Source organism: Mandrillus leucophaeus, unplaced genomic scaffold (assembly GCF_000951045.1).
Source record: "Mandrillus leucophaeus isolate KB7577 unplaced genomic scaffold, Mleu.le_1.0 Scaffold448, whole genome shotgun sequence".
Taxonomy (NCBI): Eukaryota; Metazoa; Chordata; class Mammalia; order Primates; family Cercopithecidae; genus Mandrillus; species Mandrillus leucophaeus.
This window is the reverse complement of record NW_012104787.1, coordinates 1,548,662-1,569,329: the sequence shown is the minus strand read 5'-3', so window position 1 is coordinate 1,569,329 and position 20,668 is coordinate 1,548,662. Positions and strand designations below refer to the sequence as shown.

At 34.9% G+C, this 20,668-nt stretch overlaps 1 protein-coding gene across 7 annotated transcripts in view; it reads right to left on the bottom strand.

The window, feature by feature from the left end:
* GPHN (gephyrin) overlaps window positions 1-20,668 on the bottom strand; it is a 767,219-nt gene that overhangs the window by 444,405 nt on the left and 302,146 nt on the right. For all 7 annotated transcript variants that reach the window (XM_011994243.1, XM_011994246.1, XM_011994241.1 and 4 more), the window contains exon 3: window positions 7,707-7,764. In XM_011994243.1, coding sequence (XP_011849633.1) covers window positions 7,707-7,764 — 58 coding nt within the window. The remainder of the gene's footprint in view (window positions 1-7,706; window positions 7,765-20,668) is intronic.

Below are 20,668 nucleotides of genomic sequence, written 5' to 3'. Positions count from 1 at the left end.
TTTTTTTTTTTTTTTCTGGTTTGGTTCTATTATGGTCAGAGGACATATTCTGCACAATTTCAATTGTTAAGTACTGTTTTGGTTTATGACTAAGGATACGGTTTTCCAAGGTAAATGTTTCATGTGTCCTTGAAAAAAATGTGTGTTGTTTAATTTTAGGTGGAACATTCTGTATATTTCAGTTTTTAGCACACATACTTTTAAGATCGCTGCTTTCCTGGTAGATTGAGCCTTTCACAGTATGGGATGTCGTCTGTCTCCAGAATTTTTCTTGTTCCAAAGTCTACTTGGTCTGATATTAATATAGTCACTAATGCTTTTTAAATTTTATTTATTTACTTATTTTTGAAATGGAGTCTCACTCTGTCACTTAGGCTGGAGTGCAGTGGTGCGATCTCGGCTCACTGCAACCTCCGCCTCCTGGGTTCAAGCAATTCTCCTGTCTCAGCCTCCCGAGTCGCGGGGACCACAGGCATGCGCCACCATGCCCAGCTAATTTCTGTACTTTTAGTAAGGACAGGTTTCACCATGTTGGCCAGGCTGGTCTAGAACTCCTGACCTCAGGTGATCCACCCGCCTCCACCTCCGCAAAGGCTAGGATTACAGGTGTAAGCCACTGTGCCCAGTCCACTCCTGCTTTTTTTTTTTTTAATTTATTTTCACACATACATCTTTTGCCATCCTTCTGTATCCTATTGCTTACTACCTACTTATGTCATTGTTTTTGCAATTAGTTTCTTTAGAATGGCATTTATTGGGTCATTTATAAAAAATCTATTCTGTCAAAATCTGTCTTTTAATTGGCATATTTAGGTTATTTATATTTAAGGTAAGTATTAAGACCATAGGCCTTAAGTCTGCATTTTATTATCTATTTTCTGTTTTTGTCTTGTTTCTTTTTCCTGTTTTTATCTGCTTGCTTACTGTGAATCACTTACATACTTTTTAGAATTCTACCTTTATTTATAGCGTTTTGAGTATATTGCTTTGTATACTTTTCTTGGTGGTTGTTCTGAGTATTACAATATACATATATAACTTACCACAATCTATCAGTATTGACATTTTATCATTCCAAGTGCAATATAGAAATCTTACCTCCATTTAGGCAACTTTACCCTTCCATATTTTAAATATGATTGTGTTAAGTATGTACATATATGGAGTACCATATTATATAGTATTATAATTGTGATTTTAAAAATTATAAGAAAATACAATCTCTTGTACTGACCCATTCTGCTGTTCTCCCCTTTCTGAAGTTTCAGGCCTTTTTCTATTACTTCCTTTTTCCTTAAAGAATTTATTTATCCATTCTTTCAGAGTGGCTTTCTAGTGACAAATTCTTTTAGTTTTCTCGTTTGAGTATGTCCTTACTCATTCTTGAAGAATAACTTAATTGAATATGGCACTTGTAGTTGACAGTTCTTTTTTCCAGCACTTGAAAAATGTTGTGCCACTTCGGTCTGTTGCCCCTTGTGAGTTTTCTATATTGGTGATAGTATTTCTCAGTTCTATAATTTTCATTTGGTTCCTTTTATAATTTTTATTTATTTGGCAAGATTTTCTATTTTTTCATTTTTAAAGAGAATTCATAGTTGCTTGTTGAAGCATTTTTATAATAGGTGCCTTAAAATCTTTGTCAGATAATTTCAACACCTGAATCTTCTTTGTGTCAGTGTCAGTAGACTGTTCTTTTCTCACTCATGCTGTGATTTGCCTTGTTCTTGGTCTGATGACTGATATTTTTATTGTCACCTAGGACATCTGGTGTTTTATATTTGGAATTATTTAATCATTTTTAGCAGATGTCTCCCATGTTGCAATGTAACATGAGGGCCTTATGGACATGTATGTTCAGCTTCTGCAAGGTCTCACTGACACAACTCTGGCAAAAGTGAAGCACTGATTCACACTGTTTAATTGAGGACTGTAAGGTAGAAGTACAGCTCCCCTCTTGGCTCTGCTGAGATCTTTCTAGTGAAAGTTGACATTACCTTGCTCCGCTGTTGATACCAAGTAGGGGCGCATGCTAATACCAAGGGTGGGGGAGAGTAGATGGTTGACTCATATTGTGAGCAGAAGTACCAATAGCCCCACCTTGCTTAGTCTTGTTGATACAGCTGGGGGTAGAGGTTTGCCTGTCTGCCAGGCCTTCCTTACATGGGAAAGGAAAGGTGAAACAGTGGTGACTAGCTCTACTTTGTGCTGCCTTGTTAAGTCTCACTGCTACTGAATGGGGATGGCGGCTCAGCTTATCACTGGACTCCACTGATACTACCCTGTTGGGAAAATTGGAGCACAGCTTGTTTCCACCGGGCTGCTGACAGATCAACTTCTGCTTGGTTTCAACTTTAACATAGCCAGGAAATCAGAGTGACATCTGCTCTGCCGAGTGAAAGATGGAAGAATAGCTCCCTACTCAGCCCTGCTGCCACCACCAGGTGAGGGATTCAGAACTATGCCACTGACTTCTGTGGGATGGCAGGGGGTGATGTGGAGTATCAGCTGCCGGCTTGACTCAACTGAAACTATAAGGGAACTGAATAGTTTTCCCATTGGTGCTTAGCTGTAGTAGGGCAAATATTGCTGAAAAGCCATTCTTGCCTCTTAGGTGAGCCTTGTCCTGGTCTGTTGGCTAAACAGATAGGCTTTTGTAGGGGCATTTTTTGTTTGTGCCATCCGTTGGTGGTTCCAGGTTGAAGGCTTTCTTCAGTATCCTCTCCAGAATATACATGAGATAATAAGGAAACCCAAATAACTCACTGCATATCATTTCTTAATTCCTGAGGTTCCCAGGTAGTCTGCCTTCTTCTTTCCATCTTTCAGAATCTTTCTTTTCTTTCTTTTTTTTTTTTTTTTTGAGACGTAGTCTCGCTTTGTTGCCCAGGCTGGAGTGCAGTGGTCCCATCTTGGCTCACTGCAAGCTCCGCCTCCCGGGTTCACACCATTCTCCTGCCTCAGCCTCCCGAGTAGCTGGGACTACAGGTGCCCGCCACCATGCCCGGCTAATATTTTTGTATTTTTAGTAGAGACGGGGTTTCACCGTGTTAGCCAGTGTGGTCTTGATCTCCTGACCTCGTGATCCGCCCGCCTCAGCCTCCCCAAGTGCTGGGATTACAAGCGTGAGCCACTGCACCTGGCCCAGAATCTTTCTATGTTTATTTTATAATGCCTAGGCATTTTTAGTAGTAACAAGAAGGATCTGGAAGGAATCAAGCTACTCCATCTTGGCTGGAACTGGAAGTCTCCTCAGCAGGAATACTTTTGAAAAACGACAGAGATATTATGATATTATCTGGAGCAATCAATACATGAGCCAATAAAACAAAAAAGAAAAACACAGGACCTTTCCTATTATGCTAAAAAAGCACTATAATCAAAACCATACAGGCTGAGAAAAGAATAAATAGATTAATGGAACAGAAGTTCAGGAAAAGACAGACTTATGTATGTTTGTGTCCTAAATTGGAAAATTTAGTATATGATACATGAGGCAATTCAAACCAGTGGGGAAAAAATCGGATTTTTCATTAACAATTATCCCTCAGGACTTTTCCCATGGGCTGGAAAAACAAAGACACATTTAAAAAATATTATATCAGTTTAGTCATCTCACATATAAATAAAACCTATACTAATATATGTTGCAGATAGATTAAAGAATATTTAAATATATCTATTTAAAATAAATGCATTCAAGATGGTAGTGTAAATCGGCATAACTACTTTAAAAAAGTGAGATTTCATTCAGGAAAGTTGAAGATACATGTTTCTTAATACCCAGGAATTCCACTCTTCAGTATACACTTCAGAGAAACCTATACATGAGTACCAGGATGCTCTTACAATAATGTTTATAGCATCACTTTTCATAATTGTCACAAATGGAAACAAGCTAAATATTCAACAGTAGGATGTCTCAGTGATCTGTGGTACATGGTGTATTTTACAATTAAACAAAGACGTTAGTTACAGTCAATAGCATGAATGAATCCTACAAAAAGGGATAAAAAAGCAAGGCACAAAAAAACTGCATACAGTATGATTCAATTCATATGAAGTTCAAAGACAGCAAACATAAATTGTAATGTTTAGGGATGTGTATATAGGTGGTAAAACGGAACAAAAGCAAGGAATTGATAATGATAAAAATCATAATGTAGGCCAGGCGCGGTGGCTCACGCCTGTAATACCAGCACTTTTGGAGGCCGAGACGGGTGAATCACTTGAGGTCAGGAGGTTCGAGACCAGCCTGGCCAACATAGCGAAACCCTGTCTCTACTAAAAATACAAAAATTAGCTGGGTGTGGTGGTGCATGCCTGTAATTCCAGCTACTCGGGAAGCTGAGGCAGGAGAATTGCTTGAACCTGGGAGGCAGAGGTTGTAGTGCACTGAGATCACGCCACTGCACTCAAGCCCGGTTGACAGAGACTCCGTATCAAAAAAAAAAAAAAAAAATCAGAATAGTGGTTACATTTAGGGTGAAAAAGGGACTTCTGATTGGGCCACGAATTTATTCATTCTTTATATGGCTAAGGGCTAAGAATCCATTCACTGTTTTGAAGTGATTTACTACAATCAATAAATATATGTTTAATTAAAAAAATTTATGAACTAGATAATTTCTGGTGCTAAAAAATTGTGAAAGATTCCCACATCTGCCAAAATGTGATTTATGTTTAATCAGTCATATTATTTTAATAGCAAAAATACATATGCATATTTATTTTATACATGGTATATACTATAGCGTATCAAATTCAAACTCAATTGCTCTGTTTAGACAATTTAAGATTACTCAGATACTACACAACTGAATGAACATTACATCCGTATGCTTCACATTCCTTTCAGTCAAAACAAAAATGATTATAATTGATTTTAGCTGAAAATGCTAATGTGCCATCAAATATTAGTGAAATGTTTTAGAAGAGTTTTTCTTTGAGTACTCTGAAAGCAAGATGAATTCCTCATTTTTTTTTAATGCCTCAAGCCTCAAACTCTCTGAAGTTATTTTAGATATAATACCAGTAATCGATGGAAAAATTATGTTACCTATCATCCATGAATCCTGCTTTTTTTTTTTTAAAGGAATCTCCTGAGGGATAACTCTTACAACTCTAAAATAAAAAAAGCATGCACAATGAAAAAAACTGATTCCTTTAGGAAAAAAATCACTATTTAAAAATAGGCAACATTCCTGCTAATTAAACTAATTAAAGAATATATTAATACTCTGCCTTTAGGGTAAGTCTTCTTTAAGGCTGCATCTTCAACCCAATTTTAATAACTCATATAACTTTCCTGTGAGATTCCATTCACTGACTAGCATGGCCTCAATTAACTCTCTTGTATGAGGACAAACCTTAATATCAATTACTAGATTGTATTTCTCTTCTGAGTTCCAGGCTGATTTATCCAATGACTTATTGGATATTTGGTAATCTGAGAGGGACCTCAAACTCAGTAAGTCCAAAACATCCTTTTTCCTATTAATAATATTCTGTCTCCAAAACATCCTTTTTAAGTTAACAGCAACACCATCTACTCAATTTCCCAAGCCAGAAATCTGAGTCAATCTTTCCATTTTCCCCTAAACATCCAATAAATTATCAAGTATTGTTGATTCTACTTTCTTAAATAATATTTTTCAAATCTTGTTTTCTTCTCTAGCCTCACTGTCAATGCTTAAGTTCAGGTTCTAATCGTTTTGTGCCTACATTCCTGCAACCTGGTCTCCTTCCATCTAGGTAAAACAAAACCTCTTCTCTGCTAAAATCATTTTTCTTACTCATCATAGTAAGGCTTTAAAAAAGTACCAAAATGATTATGTTACTTTCTTCCTTAAAAATCACATAAAGGAATCCCATAATTTTCAGGATCAAAACCAAACTTCTTAACATGGGATAAAGGCCTGCTTCCAGCCCTTTATCTTACCAGTCTTTATTTATACCCTATAATCCGGTATCCTATTATTTCATGTTTATGCTTCTGTATAAAACTCCAATTTCCTGGGGGTTACCTCTTGGAAAGACTTTGCTGATTTACTTTCTCCAATGTCCAGGTGTCCCTCCTGTGTATTTCCATAAAACTCTTGGTTTACCTTCATCAGTTAACACATACTTTATTATCAGAGAGGGTGCCTTTATAATACGTAATTTCAATTCAATATTCTTTACATAAGTGTAGCTTAATTATTTATATATTTATTAATTGCTTAAAGTTTCTAGAGTTCAATTTTTGAGTCATTATAAAATGTATTTCAAGAAGTAATATCCTCATGCTTTTCCAATCCTTTAACAACACTTGATATTTTTAGAAGTCATTATTGAATGTCAAAAAAAATCTTTATTCATTTCAATTTCCTCATATGAAAAATGAGAGACCTGGATTAGACCTAAAGTTCCTCCTAGCTAAAATATTTTATGAGTTCACACAAAGTTGGAATAAATTTCTTGAAAAATTTTTTAAAGCTAGAATATTAATTACCACATTAATTTCTGATGTTGACCATACATTAGAACGCTTGGCATATTGAAGTTAATAGTGTATCATATAATGGATCAATGGGCTTACTCGATTTAAAAATAATGCAAACAAATTACAAGATTTTTTCTTTTTAAAAATGTCCCTTGAGGCCAGGTGCAGTGGCTCACCCTTAATCCCAGCACTTTGGGAGGCCGAGGTGGGTGGATCACCTGAGGTCAGGGGTTCAAGACAATCCTGGCCAACTTGGCGAAAACCTGTCTCTACTAAAATAAAATTAAAAAAAATATTAGCCGGATGTGGTGGCACGTGCCTATAATTCAAGCTACTCAGGAGGCTGAGGCAGGATAATCACTTGAACCCAGGAGGTTGGAGGTTGCAGTGAGCTGAGATCATGCCACTGCACTACAGCCTGGGTGACAGAGCAAGACTCTGTCTCAAAAAAAAAAAAAAAAAAAAAAAAAAAGCCCCTTGAGTCATAGAATAATTATTTTGAATTGAATTTGAATTTACTGAAAGATTTGAATTTATTGAACTTGATATTGAAAAGTTTAATCAAATCAAGCTTAATGATTTGTTGAGATCTTTACATGTCATTGTTAACATTTAACCAGTATTGTTTATCCTTCATTATTACTATCCAATTATTCAATCTTGCTTTTGAAAAAAACAATACATTATGTTAGGAGATTAATATTCCATAAGACTTAGTAAAATGTTAGAGACAGAAGAATGTCATAATGCTCTAATTTTTAAAGAGTAAGTCAATTTTTCATTACTGTAATGTAAATTTTCAATTGAAATCGGCATACTGTGTTTTCAAAGGAACCCAGAAAAATATGTACTAAAAGACAGATATTATTTAAAAGTGGTGAAGGCTTATAGGGAAAAGAAATTGCAACAAGATAAAAAGATAACCCATTATGCACACCAATGCTTACATACAGTGTTTTCATATGTAGATTTTTAATGAACTGCACAGGAAAGGGTTCCTTTTTGATTCTCCTAATATTTTAGTCAGAAATTCATTGCAAATAGCAGATAAGTCTGATGGTGATTATCTGATACATATAAATTTTTAATTCAACAACGATAACTTAGAATTAAATAATATTCTAACATAGCCAAAGATCAATGGCATAAAGAAAAAGCAATTCTTCCCCACCCCTCATCAAGATGCTAAGTCTTTGTAGAGGTGAAAAATGCCATACTATACCTTGATTTCTTCTATTTCGTCTGGTACTATCTTGTATGCTGATATAGTCCCACCCAACCTGAAATTAGAAGAAGAAAATATTCTCAAAACCAGCAATAGTGCTTTAAAAGTATAAAAGATTTCTGCCATTACCATCAGAATGCTACCAATAACTCTCAGTATTCACCCCAACAACCATGGAGGAAAAACAAACATTTTGTGCATACATTTTCCATGTATTAGTTTAAAAGAGGTAGATAATGAATGACTACCAAAAGAGAAAATATTGTTGATTTTTACCCATAACTAAACTCCTCTTATTGATGACTTTAATAATGTTCAAACTGTCACTTTTACTGCTGTATTCTGTCACAGCTAACATGCATCAGGAACTGACAGCAAACATGTTTGACTTTTTTAAGAAAGAAATCATAGCTTTTTACTTTTTATAGTAGCTTTAGGTTTACAGAAAAATAGAGCAGAAGAGCATTCACATACTCCCGCCCTCCCTTCTCCATGACTTTGTTTCCCTTGTTATTAACATCTTGCATTAGTGTGGTACATGTGCTACAACTGGTGAACGAACATTGATTTTGCTCCTTTTTTCAAGTAATTTGAACCGGGAGTCAGAGAGATGTGTGTGCCCAGCACTGTCCAAGGGGAAGAGATGAAAATTTGGGAGTTACAGATAATTTAATCCTTAAAGACAGTGATGCCATTATATGTCATATTCACCTGTTTGAAATATTTTTTAGAAAGCAACTAAGCTTCATATAAGATCATGTGCTAGGTATGTATCATATATTATCTAATTTAATCCTTGCAATTCTATTATAAAAATGGGGAAATTGAGACAGGAACATTCAGTAATTTTTCTTAAGCAACTGAAGGAACTAGCAAATGAATGAGTTGAGATGTACAAAAGTGTAAAATATACACCAGATTTTGAATACTTAGTATGAAAAACAGAATAATTTTAATATATTGACTACATGTTAAAATAACATTTTAGACATATTGGGTTAAATATATTATTAAAGTTAATTTCATCTGTTTCTTTTCACTTTTTAAAATGTGGCTACTTAGAAACTTTAAAATTACATACAGGGTTGTGGCCCCCATTACATCTCTATCAGGTACTCTAGGCTAATACACTCCAAATTACCTAACTGCCTTTGTTCTAATTCAGTGCTTACCAAGGAACCTTCTGATTACTTATCTAAGCTTGTAAGCACCTCAGTAACAAAAAAAGGAGTATCATACGTAAGAGACTTATGTATTATGGATCCTTTAGGATATCTCCTCTCCCAAATGTAAAATAATAAATACCATTCTGGTTTCCATTAAAAAAAAAAATCCAACCAAATGATTTGTATTAAATATGCATTAAAACTCCTTAATATTTATTACCACTTATTCTTACTAAAGAAACTAGTGTTCAAATCTGTTTTTTTTTTTTTTTTTTTTTTTTTTTTTGAGACAGAGTCTCACTATGTCACCAGGCTGGAGTGCAGGGGCGTGATCTCGGCTCACTGCAACACCGCCTCCCAGGTTCAAGCAATTCTCCTGCCTCAGCCTCCCGAGTAGCCGGGATTACAGGCACGCGCCACCACGCCAGCTAATTTTTGTATTTTTAGTAGAGACAGTGTTTCACCATGTTGGCCAGGATGGTCTTGATCTCCTGACCTCGTGATGCCCCCGCCTCAGCCTCCCAAAGTGCGTATCCAAATCTTGATTTGAGAATTATTTCTTACACTTAAAATACCATGATTAAATGGTGGAAACACAAATGAATTTTAACTTAATTCACTTCATATGAGGTATACCAGTAATGTAACAAACAAGATCATAGTAAGATAGCTATGTGATCAAGTGGCTAAATAATGGAGGAAACTTGGAGGAATTCCATATTATGCTGAACATAGAAATGAGAAAGAAGATGAAAGCTGAGGTAAAAACGAGAAAAAATCCCAGAATATAGAAACAATCTAGAAAAAAACTAATAGAAACAAGTGAGACATATACATTATTAAAAATACCTGTTCACTAATAAACCTACTTCAGCCCATCATTTCTTTCCATTACCTGACTATAACCAAAATAAGGAAAACTTTACCAACTAGTAGTTTTTACCTTTGAACTGATTTCTGAAAATGACATTTCTATTTTCATGACTTCATTAAACACAGATAGTTTAATATGCTATCAGTATTGCACAGTTACTGCACTGAGGCCTAGATAATAACTCACTCCAAATTTTATGTTCTTTCTATTATATTACAGTGTCCTTCTCATTGTTGAAGAAAGAATTCACTCTGGCGTAAAATATAGTTCTATTTTACTCTAGTCAATATATAAAAATAGTATTACATTGGCAGTGATAGTGGTAGTAATAGTTGAAATACTACACATAAAAAAAAATATATATTTTTTATATATATATCTATATATATATATTTTTTTGAGACAGAGTCTTGCTCTGTTGCCCAGGGTGGAGTGCAGTGGTGCGATCTCAGCTCACTGAAACCTCCGCCTCCTGGGTTCAAGCGATTCTCCTGCCTCAGTCTCCTGAGTAGTTGGGACTACAGGCACATGCTACCACACCTGACTAATTTTTATATTTTTAGCAGAGACGAGGTTTCACCATGTTGATCAAGATGGTCTCATCTCCTGACCTTGTGACCCACCTGCCTTGGCCTCCCAAAGTGCTGGGATTACAGGCAGGAGCCATCACGTCCAGCTGCATTTTGACCATTTTAAAGTGTGCAATTCAGTGGCATTAAATACATTCACAGTATTGTATATCATTACTATTTCCAAAACGTTTGCATCACTCAAAACAGAAACTGTAAACATTAAGCAGTAATTCTTCATTTACCTCTCACCCCAGCTCCTGGTAACCTCTAATCTACTTTCTGTTTCTGCGAATTTGCCTGTTCTAGACACGTGACGTAAGTAGAATCATACAACATTTGTCCTATTGTGTCTGGCTTATATCATTAAGCATAATGTTTTCAAAATTCTTTCATGTTGTAACATGTAGCAGAACTTTATTCCCTTTTATGGCTGAATAATACTTCATTACATATGCACACTACATTTTATTTATCCATTCAGCTGTTAATGGATGCTTGGATTGTTTCCATCTTTTGGCTATTGTGAATGATGTTATGATGAATACAGGCATGTAAGTGTCTGTTTGAGTCCCTCTTTTTAAGTTTTTGGGGAATATACCTAGGAGGTAGAGTTGCTTTGTCATTCTATGTCTAGCTTTCTGAGAAACCACCAAGTTGTTTTTCACAGCGGCTGTATTATATATTCCTATGAGCAATATATGAGGGTCCAATTTCCACATCCTTGTCAAAGTTGTTATATTCATTATTTTTTAATGGCCATCCTAGTGGGTGTGAAGTAGCCTCTCATTGTGGCTTGAATTTGCATTTCTCTAATGACTAGTGATGCTGAGGATCTTTTTATCTTTTACTGGCCATTTGTGTTATCTTTGGATAACAAGTCCTCTACCCATTTTAAATTTGTTTTTTTGTCGTTGTTGAGTTGTTCAAGTTCTTTACATATTCTGAATTTTAAACCCTTATCAGATATATGGTTTTAAAATATTTCTCCCATTCTATAGGTTGTCTTTTCACTTTCTTGATAATGTTGTTTGATGCACAAAACTTAAATTCTGACGAAGTCTACTTCATCTACTTTTTTCTTTTGTTGCTCATGTTATTGGTGTCATATATACAAATCCACTGCCAAACCCAAGGCAATAAAGATTTATCCCTGTTTTCTTCAAAGAGTTTTATGGTTTTAGTTCTTGTAATTTGGTCATTAATCCATTTAGAGTTCATTTTTCTATATGGTGTGAGGTATGGTTTCAAGTTATTTATTTTCCATGTTAAAATTTGGTTGTCAAGGAAATTTCCTTTCTCAAAGCTATGGTCACAGCTTTGACTTGGCACCCTTGTCAAAATTCAATTGGCCACAGATGCATGGGTTCATTTCTATATCTTCAGTTGTATTCCATTGGTCTATAGGTCTTTATGTCAATACCAGGCTGTCTTGATTAATCTAAGCTTTGAAGCTGGGAAGTGTGAGTGTGCCAATATTGTCCTTTTTCAAAACTGTCTTGACTACTTGGGACACCTTGAAATTTTAGGGACCTCATAGAAATTTTAGGTTTGGCTTTTCCATTTCTGAAAAAAAAAATGACTACTAGAATATTGATAGGAACTATATTGAGTCTGTAGATAACTTTGGGTAGTAGACATTTTAAAAATATTAACTTGGTCAGGCATGGTGGCTCATGCCTGTAATCCCAGCACTTTGGGAGGTCGAGGCGGACAGATCACGAGGACAGGAGATAGAGACCATCCTGGCTAACAGGGTGAAAACTGTGTCTCTACTAAAAATACAAAAAATTAGCTGGGTGTGGTGGCGGGCGCCTGTAGTCCCAGCTACTCGGGAGGCTGAGGCAGGAGAATGGCGTGAACCCCGGAGGCAGAGTTTGCAGTGAGCCAAGATGGCGCCACTGCACTCCAGCCTGGGCAACAGAGCGAGACTCCGTCTCAAAAAACAAACAAAAAAATCAACTCTTTCATTCCATAAACATGAGATACTTTTCCACTTATTTAGGTCTTCTTTAATTTCCTTCAGCAATATTTTGTAATTTTCAATGTCTTTCACCTCCTTGGTTAAATTTATTTCAAGGGATTTTCAGATGCTATTTTAAATGGAATAGTTTTTATTTCCAGTTTGGATTTATTGCTGGTATATAGAAACACAAATGATTTTTGTGTACTCAGCTTGTATCCTGCAGCTTTGCTGAACTCATTTATTGGCTCTAGTAGCTTTCTTGTGATAAAAAACGTTTTATATGTAGCAGCATGTTATCTGCGAACAGACATAGTTTTACTTCTTCCTTTCCAATGTAGATGCCTTTTTTTTCTTTGTCTGCCTGTTCTGACTAGAACCTGCAGTACAATGGTGAACAGCGATAGTGAAAACAAGAATATCTGCCTTGTTCCTGATATAAGGAGAAAACCTTTTTCTCATCACTGAGTATAATGATGTTAGCTGTGGGCTTTTCATAGATGCCTACTTATCATGTTAAGGAAATTCCCTTCTTTTCTTGGTGTTCTGCATGTTTTTACCATAGAAGTGTGTTGTTGGATTTTTGTTAAGTTCTTTGTTTGTCAAATAAGATGATCATGTTTTTTGTTTTCATTCATTCTATTAACATAGTATATTACAGTAATTGATTTTCTTATGTTGAACCACTCTTGCATTCCTGGTATATTCCTAATTGGTCATAGTATATAATCCTTTTAATATGCTGTTGCATTCCGTTTGCTAGTGTTTTCGCATCTATATTCACAAGGGATACTGATATGTAATTTTCCTTTCTTGTGATGTGTTAATAATGTGGCTTTGGTAGCAAAGTAATGCTGGCCTCACAGAATAAGAAAGCATTCTCTCCTCTTATATGTTTCAGAAGAGTTTAGGACAGACTGGTGTTAATTCTTTTGGGTAATTCATTGGTTTCTAAGAATTTGTCCATTTCATCTAAATTATCTAATTTGTTGGCATACAATTGTACATAGTATTCTCTTATAATCCTTTTTATTTCTGTAAGGTCAGTAGTAATGTTCCCACTTTAATTTCTGATTTTAGTGTTTGATCTTCTCAATTTTTCCCTAAGTCAACCTGGCTAACAGTTTGTCAATTTTGACGATCTTTTCTTTTCTTTTCTTTTTCTGAGAGGAGTCTCGCTCTGTTGCCCAGGGTGGAGTGTAGTGGTACGATCTCAGCACTGTAAGCACCACCTCCTAGGTTCAAGTGATTCTCCTACCTCAGCCTCCCAAGTAGCTGGGATTACGGGCGCCTGCCACCATGCCTGGCTAATTTTTGCAGTTTTAGTGGAGATGGGGTTTCACCATGTTGTCCAGGTTGGTCTCGAACTCCTGACCTCAGGTGATCCACCAACCTTGGCCTCCCAAAGTGCTGGAGTTACAGGCATGAGCCACAGTGCCTGGCTGGTGATCTTTTCAAAGAAATAAGTTTTGATTTCTGTTACTCCTTGTTTTTTTTTGATTATTTCAACTCTAATCTTTATTGCCTTCTTTTGTTTCCTTACGGCCTTCTAATGTGCTTAGCTATTTTCTTTTATGTTTTCTTCTAGTGAATCATTTTGACTCCCTTTTAATTTCCTTTTGTCTATATCTTTTAGATATTTTCTTTGTGATTATCATGGGGAAGAAATATATTTAACATTCTGAATTTATAACAATCTAGTTTGAATTGATACCAACTTAACTTCAATATCATACAACATCCCTGCTCCTACATAGCTCCATCTGCTAGTTTGGGTTTATTTTCTCTTCTTTTTCTAGTTCATCAAGGTATAAGGTTAAGGTAATTTAAGATGCTTCTACCTTTTTAATGCAATTTCCCCCTGAGCACTGCTTTCACCACATTCCATAAGTTCTCACATGTTGTGTTTTTGTTTTCATTTGCCTCAAGGTATTTTTGAATTATACTTGTGATTTCTTCTTTAAACCACTGGTTATTTAAGAGTTTAATTTCTCCATATTGTAAATTTTCTAACTTCTAATTCTTTTTTTTTTGTTTTGGTTGAGTTTTAGATTTATTCTTTTGTGGTCAGAGACCATACTTTGTAAGATTTCAATTTTTTTAAATGTATTGAGAGGTTTTGTATGTGTGTGTGTGTGTGTGGGGGGGCTAATGTTACCATTTATCCTGTAGAATGTTCTATGCCTTCTTTTGTGTATTATCAGCATTGCAAAATAAAACATGAATACATGTGGCTCTCCTAACTTACTCTATTAAATGTCATAATACATTTCTTACCTTAATATAAGTTCCTTTAATATATTTTCAATTTTACTACTTTTCTGAATGACATGTCATTATAATCAAAATTAATAAATATGTAGATAGTGATTACTGCCATTAAGAAACTATTCCAGAAAAAATGCTTGGTCCATGTTCATTTAAGAATAGTAATGTTGGTTAGGCACGGTGGCTCATGCCTGTAATCCCAGAATTTTGGGAGGCCAAGGCGGGTGGATCACAAGGTCAGGAGACAGAGACCAACTTGGCCAACATGGTGAAACCCTGTCTCTACTAAAATACAAAAAAATTAGCCAGATACAGTGACATGTGCCTGTAATCCCAGCTACTTGGGAAGCTGAAGCAGGGGAATCGCTTGAACCCGGGCGGCGGAGGTTGTAGTGGGTTGAAATTGCGCCACTGCCCTCCAGCCTGGTGACAAAGCAAGACTCTGTCTCAAAAAAAAAAAAAAAAGTAATATTTAAAGGTAATTCAGGGTAGCTCAGAAATATTTTCATTTTCTGCCCCCATTGAAATCTGCTTTTCCTCTAGTTTACCCCAATTTTTTATGGTAAATAATTAATCATGTCAAAAATATGGAAATATTGGATGCATTCTTTTTTCTCAGTTCCTACAGCAATTAGTGACTAAGTCACTTATCTGGAAACACATTTTAATAATATCCTCATCACAGATGTTCAAGTCTAATCCTTCTAAAATATAACTTTTCAACATGCCACACCTTTAAGTAATGCATAATACCTTAACAAGTTAAATTTCCCTCATAAACCTCATTCCTGGTTCTATCTCTTGTCTCATTATTTCACAGTCCTTCTATGTTCTAGCAGTGATCAATTAGTAGTTTCATAAATGTATCCATTTCTTAAACATATGTCTTCATATTACCCTTGTCCTGAATGTTCTTCTCCAGCCCACAAACTCCTAACTATCTTTTAGGATTCAATAAAACTTTCAGAAGACTTATCTGAGCTCTAGAAGCAGAGATAAGCACTTTCTCTGCTGATTGAATAGTGCCTCACTCATATCTAAATTACAGTGTTTGTCCCATTATTGTAATATTTCCTTAGAGATCTACATCCTCCATTAGATTATAAAGGTACATATAATATTTTAGTTACCTTTGCATTTCTGGCACATAGTAAGTACTCAAAGCTTGGCAAATTAACAAATGTTTGGTGTATTAATGAATCATGCCAAAGGAGTTAAACATGAGAATTTTCACCAAGATTTCAGCAAATCCTTTGCCTAAAAGAAGCAGCATGTTTAATAATCTTCATCCTAAATTTTTGTCATATACCACATGATATACATTGATTTCTTTTATAAAATAATTCATAGATGTCTTTTATTGGGCAGTGTTTTACTCTTAAAGCTTTCACTTTGACTGAAGAAGCAAGCATATGTTTAGTGATTTCCATAAGAAGCCAAAATATTGATTTACACATTAAAGTTTAATGAATTAGTCTTGCTTAGAACAGAATGTTCTAAAAATATCACTGTATTTGGCTTAATTCCTGCCAGAAATCATTTTAACTAAGATTAACTAACATTATCTTATTTTTTTCCCCCAGGAAGATCCTGTTGTCTGAATGATGCCAAGGATTTCAACCTCATTAACATGTTTCTATTAAATATAAAGCCAAAACAACTAGCCTTTCTTAACATACATGTAAAATCAATTAATTCTATAAATGATTATTTGTAGTGCTTTCTATGCTTAAAGTCCTGTGGTAGAACATAAAGCCCTAGCTTCTAGTTCTAATTTTTAAAATCTAACATTGTTATAAGAAATTATATATCCTAGCAATATGGTTTATCACTGGTTTATTTTAAAATATGCAATATTAAGAAAACAAATAATAAAGTTATAAAATCAAGAAATGGAGAATATCTAATTCAATGATATGTCTGTTACTGATTTATTTTAATAATTCAGCAATTATTTATTTCTCACAGTACTTTTTGACTGAGTTACTTATTTATTTATTTTAAATTTATTTTTATTTATTTATATTTTTGAGACGGAATCTCGCTTTGTCACTCAGGCCTGAGTGCAGTGGTGCAATCTCGGCTCACTGAAAGCTCCACCTCCCGGGTTCACGCCATTCTCCTGCCTCAGCATCCTGAGTATCTGGGAATACAGACGCCCGCCAGCACGCCCGGCTAATTTTTTTATTTTTTGTAGAGACGAGGTTTCACCATGTTAGCCAGGATGTTCTCGATCAAAAAATAACAGATGCTAGTGAGGTTTCAGAGAAAAAGAAACACTTATACACTGTTGGTGGGAGTATAAACTAATTCAAGCATTGCGGAAAGCAGCGTGGCAATTCCTCGAAGAGTTGAGACAGAACTCTCATTTGATCTAGCAATCCCACTACTGGGTATATACCCAAAGAAATATAAATCGTTATATCATAAAGACACATGCAATGTATATGTTCATCACAGCACTATCCACAATAGCAAAGACACAGAATCAACCTAAATGCTCATCAATGGTAGACTAAAGAAAATGTGGATATACATATACACCATGAAATACTATGCAGCCACAAAAAAGAACAAGATAATGTCCTTTGCAGGGACTTGGATGGAGCTGGAGGCCACTATTCTAAGTGAACTAATGCAAGAACAGAAAACCAAATACCACATGTTCTAATTTATAAGCAGGAGCTAAATGATGAGAACACATGAACACATAGAGGGGAACAACACACACCGGGGTCTATTGGAGGGTGGAGTGCGGGAGAAGGGAGAGGATCAGGAAAAATAACTAATGGGTACTAGGCTTAATACCTGGGTGACAACATAATCTGTACAACAAACCCCTATGACATGAGTTTACCTATACAACAAACATGCACATGTACCCTTGAACATAAAATAAAAGTTAAAAAAGGTAACATAATTTTTAAAAACGCTACATAGGATCAAATATTTAAAAATATTTTTAAAAACTATACCAGATGAGATCCTGACTAACATACACTTTAAGAAGTGAAAGAATAATTAGAATTAACATTTGCTATATTTCATAGATGACTGGTAATTATTGTAAGTACTCTAGCATTATCTATATGCTTCACTGTCTTGAGACAGAATCACACCTCTTCAGCCTCATGTCCCAGTATTACAATCGTCCCTTATTCCACTTCAGTATACTTAACTAAAGTTTCAACAAATCAAAGTCACAAATAGCTGACCAAAGATGCAAACTTTTACACATATCCACATTTTTCTACACATTGTCTAAAATGCTCTTCTCTAATGATCCTAGCAGACAAATATATATACATATATATATACTTGTATATTATATATCTTTTAAAATCTAGAGGACTAATCAATTACCTTGAGGAGTTGTTTCAGACGTTCATCTTCTATTCCCTTAATGAATCCTTCACCCACGAATGCTTAGAAATAAACTCATATATTCTACCTTTATTGTGTACCTATTTCTACGGTTGTACTGTATAACTCTGGACTATAATGTCTTGTTCTTCTGCAAAGTTGTTCTATCCATTATTGAAAGTGGGGTACTGAAGCCCCCAACTATAATTGTTCAATTGTCTGTCTGTCCCTTTAATTCTGCCAGGTTTTGCTTAATATATTTTGAAACTCTGTTTTTGGGTACACGTATGTTTGTAATTGTCATGTATCCCTAAAGGATTGATCCTTTTATCATTATAAAAAGTCCCGCTTTCAAACTCACTGCTCATATAGCTCTTTTCCTACAGAATATTGAAAAGTCAGGAATAGTGTCAGCTACTCATTTCTGTGTTCCAAAACTTGGCTTAGTGTTTAGAATAAAGTAGGTACAAAATAAAATTTTTAAAAATCAATTTTAGTTTTCAGTAACTTAGAAGAGAGATTATCTTCTCTATAATTTTCTGGTAATCTATTCTAATTTCTCATGCTATACACTTTTTTCCCATTAGGATATAATTTTTAAAATCCCTCATTTTGCAATTTATATTGATGTTATTTTGCTCTGTCTTGCATGTATATACCAAACAGATGGCCACACTCCTCTCCATATATACCAACTCTGTATACTAGTTGGTTAGATCATTACTCAGTTTTATCTTTAGTAACTTAAAAATTTCCAGTTACTTTAATCTTTCTCATAAATTTGATTTTCTAAATCTTTGTATATTTTTGTAGTTTTCCTCTGATTAACTCCAAATTCCTCAAATAGATTCACATATTTATGAATAGTTTTCATTTGTGTACTCTTATTTATATTTTTTAAACTTTTTTGGCAATTTGTAAAACACTATTCATTATGACTATTAGATCTTTTCCTGATATGTGCAAGTCTTCTCTTCTTTAGTCTGTTTAGTCAGTCCCACACACACTACTGACAATTGCAATTATTTAATAATCCTTTGAGCACCCACTACATACAAACATTGTTATATGTTGCTGAGAATCAGTGATATAATTTATTATAAATGTATGCTATTTAACTGTGGCTTGAACATGATTGATAATTGACAACTCTTCTGATTATCTCTGAAGTTGGCTCACACATCTTCTGGCATGAGTAGCAACTATTCTGTTTATTCTGAAAGCAATTACTCTATGTATTCTGATAGCAATTCCAAATTTCCATATTCCCCCCAAGCTTATAACACATACCTATATCAGATAAATTTGCCCTCTGTCTTACTAAGAAGACAGAAGTTACTGATAAAACACTTTCTACTTCTCTAGGCTCAAGCCCAGAATTTTTCACTATTTTCACTTTATTTTCCCTCTTTTCTTTTTCTTTTTTTTTTTTTTTCTGTTCAAAAAGTGAGTCTGCAATAGAACAAATAGAAAGGATGATAATCTCTCTAGTACTCCTTGGCAGCTTGGATTAGAAATTGAAAAAGTACCAGGGAAATATATAAAGGGATAGTGACTAGCAATTTAAAAATTAAAGAAATTCAGAGGAAAGACAGCCCATTGTCCTTCCTTAGAAGTCCTAGGGAGCCTCTTCCCATTAGAAGTCTGAGAGGACTAACTAAGGGAATTATAGATTCAAGTCTTTATAGCCTTACACACTTACTACAGTGAGTGAATAAGATGAGTAGAAATGCGTAATAGGCATCTTGAAAGATTATAAATAAATCTTTTCTTTCATATTACTTTTCTTTTGAAAACATAGTTTGAAAAATTAAAAGCTTATATGAAGTCACTGTACTTATAAAGACAAAGGTGGAATTTGAGGAGAGGATTAGGACCAAGGAAGTTGAGAAGCTAACTATATTGAAAGCCATCAACAGGGATGCTAAGTTGTTTTTTTGGGGGGGAGGGGGAGATAATGGACTTAGGAAAGAAAACTATAGTTGCTAAAATCTCTGCTCTAAAAAGACTGGAAGCAGTGGCAAGATTAATGAAATTTTTTCTTTGTTTTGCAGCAGCTTGATTATAGTATGCCTTGCTTTGTGTGTGTTTGCACATAAGTGTGTGTATATATACATATACAAACACATGTGCATATAAAATTTATCTTGTTTCCTAAATTTTTGCTTTGATGTCTTCAATTTTACAAAATTCTCAATCAGTATTTTTTCAAATATTGTTTCTATATCAGTCTGTCTATCCATACTCCTTTTGGGAATATTGCACAAATGTCAGTCATTTTTACCATGTGCCATACATATGTTAGGTTCCTTTGGTTTTACCTTTCATTTTTCTGTGGGCATTTCAATGTGGCTCTTTTCTAATGAACTGTCTGTTCATTTACTCTATTTTTCTGAGTCTAGTGTTTCATTTGACATATCTTAATGCAATGAGTAACTAGTAAGTATCTAAAACTATAGTTTTAACTTTCTCTCTCGTTGATCTGTCTAATGTTGACAGTGGAGTGTTGAAGTCTCCCATTATTAATGGGAGTCTAAGTCTCTTTGTAAGTCTCTAAGGACTTGCCTCATGAATCTGGGTGCTCCTGTATTGGGTGCATATATATTTAGGATAGTTAGCTCTTCCTGTTGAATTGATCCCTTTATCATTATGTAATGGCTTTCTTTGTCTCTTTTGATCTTTGATGGTTTAAAGTCTGTTTTATCAGAGACTAGTATTGCAACCCCTGCTTTTTTTTGTTCTCCATTTGCTTGATA